The following is a 10,980-nucleotide window of genomic DNA, read 5'->3' as shown; positions in this document are numbered from 1 at the left end:
ATTTTGCAAATCAGCTGTTTTCTGGCCATATGGAAGGATGATTTGACACTCTTAAGTGTGAAATAAAAAAGATGATTTGAAATTAGGGTTTCTCCTATTCTCTATATTCTTATATAATGGAAGTCAATCTTATTAGTTTTCTAAAAGAGAGGATTCTCAAACTTCATCTTACCATAATGAGAGATCTCCTACAAAACATACATGGATTGCTGCAATATTGAGAAGAGGCAGGACCACATTGGGATTATTACCTAATATAACACTAATATCTCCTAAAGAAGTAGGTAGTTACGAATTAATTCCTCCACTTCTTAATACCATGTAGTAGATTCTAGGACAAGTGAATTAAATATTATCTCACCCTAGTCTGTCATAATTTCATATACATATACAAAGATTCTGAGTTAATAATTGGCCCATAAAACATTTCTAAAATTATTGAATAAAATAATGTTAAATATATGATATTATATTAAGTTTTAAAAACACTTAATAAATAATTTTCAAATATTCCACCAAATTCTGATATCAGTCTAATCATATACACTCTCTAAATGATATTTTCCCAGAGGGTAGTGTATTCTATGTCAAACATCTTTTTCATTGATGAAGAATCACTATAAATCCAATCCTTCGATAAATAGTCATAATGACATCGATCATTGATATGTCAGGGACTAATTGCAAATTGCAAACTACTAATTCAATGTACGAACATGCGTACACAACACTAGTGCCTTGTGATCAACCTTTTTGGATTATACAAGGGTGAAACAATCAACCTATAAATACCAACAACACAAATATAATTGCTGCAAAAAAAAAAAAAAAAAAAAAAACGGAAAACTTTCTCATATTTTGATTAATTGACAAAACTTACCTTTGCAATCTCCCAACTTGAGAACATGGATCATATTCTGCCAGCTAAAAGGAAATTATGGTATACATTTTTTATTTTATTTTTTGGAGAAGTGTGTCGTAGGAGTAAGAAGAAGAAAGGGAAAAACAGAATTAGAATCCATGACTGGCTAACAAAGCCCAAGGTAATTATCGCTGGGGCAACCGGCATATTGGGGGAAACTAGTATGAATCGGCTGCTTAAAGGACAAGCTTTACCAGAGATCTAGGGTGAGAATGAGAAATGATCAGAGAGTCTGTGAGAAGGCTTTCTGACCTTCTGCTTCTGACATGTCTGAACGAGGATCTACTTTCTTAAAGACTAGTTTCTGCTGGGGGAGCTGGCCATTTGAGAAAGCTGTCACCTCTGTGTCTACTAAGATTGTATCTTCATCTTTGAACTCTCCTCTCAAGATACCCTTTGCAAGCTCATTTTCAACATTTTGTTGGATCACTCTCTTGACTGGCCTGGCACCATAGTTAGGGTCATATCCAAGACTCCCTAAAAGCTGAACTGCTGCATCTGTTACCTGAATTTTCATCTTCCGGTCCCCAATTCTTTTCTGTACACGCTCCAACTGCAATAGACAAGCAAGAATGAGGTAAGATTATAGCATATCTGCAGAAAAGAAAAAATGAACTCTTCAAAACCCAACCTTTCTATGCAAATGGAAACTGCAAGAGGGAAACGCCATATGTGGCTTGTGTTCGAATATCACATAACTATGAGACAAGATTGGTACTACTAACTAGTGTGAAGATGGAGTTTCATGCCAACAGAATTAGAAAACTAAAGACATTCTTAAATTAACCATTTAATCAAGAAGCAACAATGACAGTGCCAAGGTGGTAAATATTATGACAAACTAAAATATGTGAGGGAAAGAAAAGATAAAAGGTTGCCTCAAATAAAAGAAAACAAAGGTGGTTCAAACAGAATATCAATTAACAAATAAAGGTCCGAAACCACTCAAGATACCAAAAAGGTCCAGAAGGGTAAAGTAATACCAATTAATACCAGAAGTTTTGTCACAGTTATACGATCTTCCTTAAATTTGTTTGATTAAGAACTAAAACAAAATTATATGGCTGTCGGGCCATAAAATCTCTGAAGGATGCAACCAGTTTTTAATAAAACAAAGTCACACAAAGAGAACATGTGCATAGTGCAGCTTACCTGTAGTCTAACGATACTGTTTATCTGCTCGCGGTCCAGAGGCCGGAAAACAATGTACTCATCAACCCTGTTCATGAACTCGGGACGAAAGATCGTTCTAGCAGCTTCCATCACCCTCTCCTTTATGGTTTCATAAGTTGCATCTTTTGATAAGGTCTCATCATCTGTGTTGAGAATGTATTGCGACCCCACGTTTGAAGTCATAATTATGACAGTATTTGTGAAACTCACAGTGCGACCCTGTGAGTCGGTCACCCTCCCATCATCAAGAATCTGAAGGAACACGTTAAACACATCAGAATGAGCCTTTTCAATTTCGTCAAACAAGATAACGGAATATGGCCTCCTACGAACTATCTCTGTAAGCTGTCCACCTTCCTCATAACCGACATAACCAGGTGGGGCCCCAATTAATCTTGAGACAGCATGCTTCTCCATGTACTCGCTCATATCAATCCGCACTAGGGCTTCTTCAGTATTGAACATGTATGAAGCAAGAGCCTTAGCTAGTTCAGTCTTGCCAACTCCAGTGGGACCCATGAACATGAAACTAGCAATGGGACGGTGAGGATCTGAGAGGCCAGCTCGAGACCGTTGGATAGCCTCTGCCACTGAAGTCACAGCTGGGTCTTGACCAACAACACGTTTATGCAGCTCTTCTTCCAAATGTAGAAGCTTCTCTCTCTCTGACTGTTGCAGTTTTGAGACGGGAATACCAGTCCATTTACTGACTATCTCTGCAATGTCATTCTCTGTTACTTCTTCCCTTAGCATTGACTTCCCCGAATTCATATATTCATCCAATTCTTTCTCTGCAGTTCCGAGTTGGCGTTGCAAACTGTTGAGGCTCCCATACTTCAGTTCAGCTGCACGATTAAGATCGTACTCCCGCTCAGCTTGCTGAATCTCAAGATTTACTCTGTCAATCTGCATTAAGAAATCCAGTTAAAATTGTCAATTACATCCAAAATAATCAAGCAACATGTCAAAATAAATTATGTTTCAGAAAAAAAATGATGTTAAAATTTGGCAATTGGGGGAGCTTTCAGCCAGCCACCAGTAAGCAAGTGCTAAATTCAGAAGTTTGCGCTTTTACTTCTGTGAACACAAAGTAGGCTGACAAGGTAATGGCACGGAGTATGTCATCATTGGGATGGAAATTAAAAGGAGTTTGTATTCCCATGTACACTGAAAATCCAAGCTGAGTCAGCTAAATTTTCTAAATTTTCCAAGTTCAAATTGTTATTTTTTCTAGGTTCTTTTATCCATTCACATTGACTCAGGCATCCTTGACTTGAAACTACTTGAACTTGCTTTCTCATGAGCAGAAGACAAATCAGTTCCACATTCATTAAGAAAGGAAAGAAGCACTTTAAATACCTCTTCTTTAATTGATTGAATGCGTGTCATGACTGATTTCTCGTGTTCCCATTGCTCTGTCAGCTCTGATTGCTTTATCTTTAAGAGAGAGAGTTCTGCTTCAAGGCGATTCAACCGATCCTTTGAAGCTTTGTCAGTGTCATTCATGAGGGAAAGCCGCTCCATCTCCAGCTTCAATACAGAACGATTTATCTCATCAAGGGCAGTTGGTTTGGATGTGATTTCCATTTTCAGTTTTGCAGCTGCCTCGTCAACTAGATCAATGGCTGAAAGTGAAAGAGATGTATTAATGCCACAAAGCAACAATCAAAAATTGAAATGCTTAGACATACAAGTTCATAATCAATCACTGTGGCTATGACCTCAAAGGCAATGGAACTTGGAAAGTCACATGCAAGCAACAGGACATCAAAACACAACGACCACAGCTCCAGGGGAATGGGGGCTCAGTAATGTTTTATTATCATTCCTCAGACCCTGCCCCACTAATTTGTTCCAATTTGGATTTTTTAAGTTGGACATGCCTAAGGACATTTGAATATGATTGACTGAGGGAAAGAATCTAACCATATGATGAGGGTGGAGTCCTCCACACCCACGGTGCCAAGAGTACCAACGATTCAAGATAACAACACTACCTAGGAAAACATCATCCATGTCAAAATTCACTATGTTTCCCTTTTTCAATTTTTATACAATGTCTTGTTGATTTCAACAAATCACATAAAATATTTTACACCAAAACAAACTTATCCAAAGGGATTATGCTACTGATCGAGAATACAATAAATGTAGTTGAATGATGTTTTATTGTAGTCATACTCCATTAGCTTTGCCTCTTTCTACAAAACTCCTGTATTTTCTGTGGAGTTACACACTTTACTAATTTTTCGGTTCAAATGTTATTTTTACTATAGGGTGAATCCAATATGGATAAATACCCACAACTGGAAAAAATCTAACAATCGGACGGTTTGAATTGGTCACTCACTTGGAGGTATCCCACAGAAACCTCCCTTGGTGATGAGTCCTGACTAAGGGTGTCAATTTGGAACCGAAACCGTGTACCAAAACCGAAACTGCCCGTGTAAAACCATACCAAACCGTACCGTTACAAAAACGGTACAGTACGGTATAGCCAAACGGTATTGACCACGGTATGGTACGGTATCGGTATTGGGTACAATACCGTCGGTATGTACCGAAACCGTACCGTCATACAGAAATGGTACCGAAACCGTACCGTATTGGGGGGTATATTTGTAAAATTAAATCCTAATTCCTAAGACCCTAAACCCCTAATTCCGTAACCTTCCACGCTTTCAGTTCAATTGTTTCAACTTTCGACTTTCGGCTTTCAACTTTCAGTCTCACAGTAACCCAGTTTCCCACTTCCCTTTCCCTTTCCCCTTTACGGCTTCGCCCTTCCTGGCTAAGCTTCGTTGCGACACCCAGAGCAGCACTCCGGCATAGCGGCCAGAGCCTCCTCGAGTCTTGACTGAGCAGTGACTCCAGCGAGCCTCCTCGAACTCTCGAAGTAATGAGATCTCTTCAGACTGTTCAAAGTTCAGATCCCTATCTTGGAATATCAGCCATTCAGCCCTTACCTTTGGGCGATTTCACCTGCAAATCCCCAAAACAAAACCCTGCTAGAGTTGAGAAAACCAAACCCTCAACCAGTCCTGGATCTGTGCTTACCGCCAGGTTTAGTTTTTTACCTTGAATGCTTATTCTTCACTTGCTAATTTGGCTGGTCATTATTGCATTCCAGATGGATTGGAGTTGACATTCATACTCCAAAATTTCAGAGCATTTAAAGCTCTGGTGACTTGGTTCCTTCAATTCATACCCTTGCTGGTTTATTGCAACCAGTACAGTATCATGGGTTGAAGAAGGTGTTTCTTATTAAAATTATAGAAAAACCCTTATCTTCTACAATTATTTTTGTTTAGTCCGTTTTGTTTTTATTTCCATAAATACCCTCCACCTTAATAATTTTTATACCGTTTGTTATAAAAACCAAATTTATACTGTTTTTGTACCGTATGCATACCGTTTTGTATACTGTTTTCATACCGTACCGTAGCGGTATGGTTGCGGTATTGAAAATAGGACTCCTAAACGGTACGGTACAGTATCGGTATTGGGTACCTATTTTTGGTACCGTACCGTATTACCGAAACCGTACCGGTTGCAAGCCTAGTCCTGACTCCAGTACCTGCATTGTGTGTGATGGCATTTCACTCATAAAGGAAGTATGGTGTGGTTTGTCTCCAAAGAGAACAGGTGTGGAATTACACAATTTTCATAAAAGATAATAAAGACTACAATCATGTATACATAAGGCAGATCAACCATCATGACCCTCGGGATAAATTTTATGAAGAATGTCAAATACGCTGTGAATTTATTTATTACCTTTGTCAGGTAAAAAGCGTCCACTAATGTAACGATCAGAAAGAATTGCAGCCTCGACAAGTGCACTGTCAGAAATTCTTACTCCATGGTGCAGTTCATATCTTTCTCGTAGCCCACGTAGTATAGAGATTGTATCTTCCACCGTAGGTTGGTCAACATAAACCTGCTGGAACCGACGCTCCAAGGCTGGATCTTTCTCAATATATTTACGATATTCATCGAGTGTTGTTGCACCAATACATCGTAGCTCTCCACGACCGAGCATAGGCTTCAACAAATTCCCTGCATCCATGGCACCATTTGTGGCACCTGGAATAGAAGTCTGGAACATGTCAATTCCTCCATGATTCATTACCATCATACCTCATGTCCAACTATTAGTTGTCAGCTATTAAAAATGCTTGTTGACCCTTCACAAAATCTAGAGTCAATTCAGACCTAAACAAGAACAGTGCACGGCTATGTGAATGCGAACTAAAAATTGAGTTCATAGACTGTTTCCATATACATCATGCACAGCCTTCCTAGAACCTTCATCAATCAAGCATCTACAATTTTGAGGTGAAATTACCTGCCCCAACTACCGTGTGGATCTCATCAATAAAAAGTATTGTCTGCCCTTCAGATTCAGTCACTTCCTTTAGTACAGCTTTCAGTCTATCCTCAAATTCTCCCCGAAATTTTGCACCAGCAATAAGTGCACCCATGTCAAGGGAAATCAACTGCAACATGAAAGCACAGCACAGATTAAATCAGCAGAACTCATAGACAATACAGTAGTGTAATCACAAGAACAAGATATCCTCCAAACTAGTTTATTTGAGAAAAAGCACACCTTACGATTCATCAAAGCTTGAGGCACATCACCTTGCACTATCCGCTGGGCAAGCCTGCTCAAAAGGTTAAAATAAGCACCTTCCTTGAATAAAGTTTTCACGAGTGTACGGGGAATAAATGAAAGCCTACTGAGCTCTCAAGCTTGGGAAAAGTGAGACTGAACCATGAGTTGAAACTCCCATGAAGAAACAGAGAAATTAATCCCTTATCTTCATTAAGAAAAGATACAAGCCAGAGTTATTCTGTTTCTGTTTCCAAGGCCAGCGAATCTACTTGACTTAAGTTTATTTCATTAGAATACTTGTTGAGGAGCATGAAATTACACTAGCCCTTCGGCTAAGCCAAAACAGAGCTAGATCATATGCATGAGCCTCACTTTGCATAAAGCAAACAACATAAACGCTTACCCCTCAGAAATTGCAGTTTTTCCAACACCAGGCTCCCCAATTAGTACTGGATTATTCTTTGTTCTCCTTGATAGGATCTGTATGCATCTTCGTATCTCATCATCCCTTCCTATAACTGGATCAAGCTTTCCCGCCTCCGCCATAGCTGTCAAATCCTTTCCATATTTTTCTAATGCTTCATACTTGCCCTCCGGATCTGTCACAATCCCACTCTATCAGACATCTAATCCAACAAACTTTATGTGCCACAATATGTAGACGTTCGCGAAGGAATGCAGTAGTAATTACAGCTTAAATGATACAGCAAAAGTTATCTTAGAAAGATACAAGTAGCAAAGACAGAGGAAGTGATATCATGTGACAAGTACAATGTACTCAACCATCATAATCCAGTGTGGAAATAAACCACCATAACACAGAACTCTTACACTGAACATCTAGAGTACTACAATCAAGCTATACTTGCATCAAAATGGGAGGATGGAAGTTTCTCTCATGTAGCTATTTGTCCACCATTTTCCACTTGTGGAATATATGCAATTGGGTCACATAATTGAGGTCCCAATTGGAAGTTCCACCAAACATAAACCCTAGGCAAGAAGCTATTTAACTTGAAAAACCCAAGCAAAAGTGAGCATCATGAAGAACGCAGGCAAGATGAACAATTTGCCAAAAAGCTTATGCAAGTATTCCTCTACTATGGAAGTAATCTCATTCAAAGTAGTATAATTTTTTAAAATATAGGATGCAAAAAAAATGAGGCCACTGTCACCTTGGTCAATTACAGTTTGGCGTCCCCTTATGGACTCAATGGCAGAGGTCAAGGTCCGCTTAGAAATTTGAAAATCCTTGAATAATTGTTTCCCAAAGCGCTGATCTTGAGAATAAGCAAGTATTAAATGCTCAACCGAAACAAAGGAATCTCCATACTCTTTCTTGTGGTCCCTGGCCCGCTGAATCAGAGCTTCCAAGTCACGTCCTAACATAGAACCAGATGATTCACCAAGAACCTAGTAATTGTTGGAAAATTGTTCAAATAAGAACCCTCTAAAAAATTATCCAAGTAAGAAAGATCAGGCTAACAATAATCAAAAGAAGGGAACAATTACATTTCAAAATTGACATATCAATATTCATGGTAAAAAAAGGACAGCATAGGGCAAATTCTACTAGATATAATCTATGTTACCCAGATATGTAAAAGCATACAACTTGAATGCACAAAGCTTCAATTTCTTCCACTCTCATTGAGTTCCATGAAGTGTCCGATATAGTAAGGCTCATAGTGAGGCATCCAGTGGGCAAGCCTTGGCACAACTGTTAAGTTGTGCTATTGCAACCTGTCGGTTGTGGGTTCGAAACTTGGAAACAGCCTCTCCTGTGAAGCAGGGGGTAAGGCTGTGTAGATTTGCCCCTCCTAGACCCTGCAGTAGTGGGAGCCTCATGCACTGGGAGGTTCTTATAGTATGAGGCATCCAATTGATACCATTGGTAATGATATAAATGTTTCTTCCATGTAATTCTCTCTTGGGAATCCAGCTCCCTTTTTTTTTATCATGAATTGGAAGTGTAACAGGACCAACAAAAGAAATTATCCAGCTGAACAGGTTCATGGTAAGAGAGAAGTCCTTATAGTTGCCCATGAACATGCCATAAGCATACTGGTGGTTTTCCAATCCCAGGGTGTACCCGACCTATTTTGGACGTCATGAGAAACATTAAGAAATGAATATGTCCCAACCCAAAAAGAATCAAGTATAAATCGTAATATCCTATTTAAACAGGAACTAACTAACAGGTTAAGCCATGACTAGTTTGGGTTAAATTGATCTGTAGAGAAAAGTATATCGAACACAGCCCTTCCCCCACCCCCCCCCCCCAAAAAAAAAAAAAAAAAAAAAAAAAAGGAAAAAGGTTCAAAAAGATAACCTCCTACAATCAAGGCAATGGCTGATTGGTTTTACCCATTAAAATTCCCAGGAAGCAGCTCAGAATCCACAACCAATGGCCCTTGGATAAAATTATTCAACAAGCAAATAGAAAATGTATCTATGGAAGGTCAGGAAAATCCATGAATGTTGGATGTTACCTTTGGTTGCCGTTGAATGAACTTGTCAGTAGCTTCTAGAAGGCGAGTATTATCTACTCCTGCCTTGGAGAAAATGCGACGTGCAAGTCCATTTTTCTGCTCCAATAGAGCCTTCATCAAATGCTCTGTCTCTACTATCTGATGTTTGTTCTCTTTTGCCACTTCTGGGGAAGAAACAATGGCTTGCCAAGCCATCTCTGTAAATTCGTGTTGAGTAATCTGGCATAATATTAGAAACATGCATCAGGAGATGAACTCATCAAATGCATCTAAATCGTGCATAATAGTTTTCTATGCTGAAATAAGAGCAAAACAATAACAAGAATTTGAATAATAGATAATCAAAAAGTATATCAAAGCTGCAGAATTTTTCACAAGCATACTGTAAAACTGAATAAGAGAGCCTAATTATGGCACATGGAAAAGTTGTGAACACTCAATCCAAGTTAGTCCAAATATAAACCAGTAAGAAGAAAAAGAAAAAGAATCGCAAACACCGGAAACTAAATCAAGTAACTCAATAAAGTATCCAGAATCTTAACGAAAATATTTTTTTGGGTAGAAATCTTAACGAAATTTAAATCCAAAATAATGTACACAACCTAAGGTAATAGAGAGAAAGACCTCTCATCGTTGATAACTGGATAAGAAAAACGAGTCCACAGTGAAACTGCCAGATTTCAGATATATCCCATCAAGTGAAGCTGAATAATTTCACATTACAAATGACCAATCTCGTCTTACAGTGATGAAATTATGACCTAAATTAAACCAAATCAAAATCAGAAAAGAGTACAAATTCAAATCTAACACCGATTATTACTCGGAAAACTTTCTCTCCAATGATAACAAAATGAAGCGCAAGCACCAGAAAATCAATAACGAACAAACAACAGCTGCAAAAAGTTCACCAGATACATTTGACAATAAATCAACAACGAAGCAAAAAGAGAACCATTAAACACTATCAGGAAAATCATAAGCATTTACCCTTCCATCTCTAGAAGCCTCGCATCGAATTTTGAACAACTGGGAACTCCTCCCCGATGATCTCTCCAATTTTCTTGTGAGAAATGTATCATGTCTCTTAAACAATTTGTGTGGTTTCAAAGTATTTAGAGTTTTAGGATTCACACTTAAACTCAGAGAGAACTGAGGTTGAGTGAACAAGGCGCTTCTGATGCAATTCTTCGATGATGAAGAGAGACTAAGACTAACGCCTGAGGATGTAGTTGCCATTAACGGAATGGAATCCCGCAACTGTGACAAATCTTTCAGGCGAGAATGTCGTAATTTTCTTCCTCTTCTACTTCTCGGTGAGAGTGACAACGAACGAAGAACAGATAAGAACTTTGCGTGTGAACTTATAAAAGGTTGAAGGTTTCGACAATTCGAGTGTTCTCGCAGGTTCCTTACTTCCTGGAGACGAGAGGAAGAGAAAAGGGCTGTGGAAATTAGAAACCTGGAAGGTTCAAGAACTTGGACACCCGATACCACTTGGGTGTGCAAAATAAAATATTCAGGGTTTTAGTAAGCGGTATCGGTATCGAACCGAATCGGCTGATACTGTTTTCTTTTTTTCTTTTTTACATTTTTACCCTTGTCGTACATATCCACCAATATGGGATCGATCAAATATCAGTACCATTCTCCACCAATATCGATACAAATCGGCCAATCCGGTATTGATTCCTCAAACCATGATAAGTTCAGTATATGTGGGTCTCACCTTTTCAGTACATGTGGGTCTCACCTTTGCTTGCAGCCTTATTTTA

At 38.7% G+C, this 10,980-nt stretch overlaps 1 protein-coding gene across 1 annotated transcript; it reads right to left on the bottom strand.

Moving 5' to 3' along the window:
- Positions 1-1,025: 1,025 nt before the first annotated feature.
- Positions 1,026-10,506, bottom strand: LOC122671696 (chaperone protein ClpB3, chloroplastic-like). Its single transcript, XM_043869071.1, has 10 exons — positions 10,196-10,506; positions 9,206-9,424; positions 7,889-8,126; positions 7,117-7,312; positions 6,708-6,762; positions 6,444-6,594; positions 5,873-6,181; positions 3,455-3,720; positions 2,075-3,001; positions 1,026-1,475 (listed from the first exon to the last, which is right to left on the bottom strand). The coding sequence occupies exons 1-10, from the start codon at positions 10,442-10,444 to the stop codon at positions 1,146-1,148; spliced, it is 2,940 nt and encodes a 979-aa protein (XP_043725006.1). The 5' UTR covers positions 10,445-10,506; the 3' UTR covers positions 1,026-1,145.
- Between the last annotated feature and the right edge of the window lie 474 nt (positions 10,507-10,980).

Source organism: Telopea speciosissima, chromosome 8, assembly GCF_018873765.1.
Source record: "Telopea speciosissima isolate NSW1024214 ecotype Mountain lineage chromosome 8, Tspe_v1, whole genome shotgun sequence".
Lineage (NCBI taxonomy): Eukaryota > Viridiplantae > Streptophyta > Magnoliopsida > Proteales > Proteaceae > Telopea > Telopea speciosissima.
The sequence above is the reverse complement of the archived record's forward strand: the minus strand, read 5'-3'. Positions and strand labels throughout refer to the sequence as shown.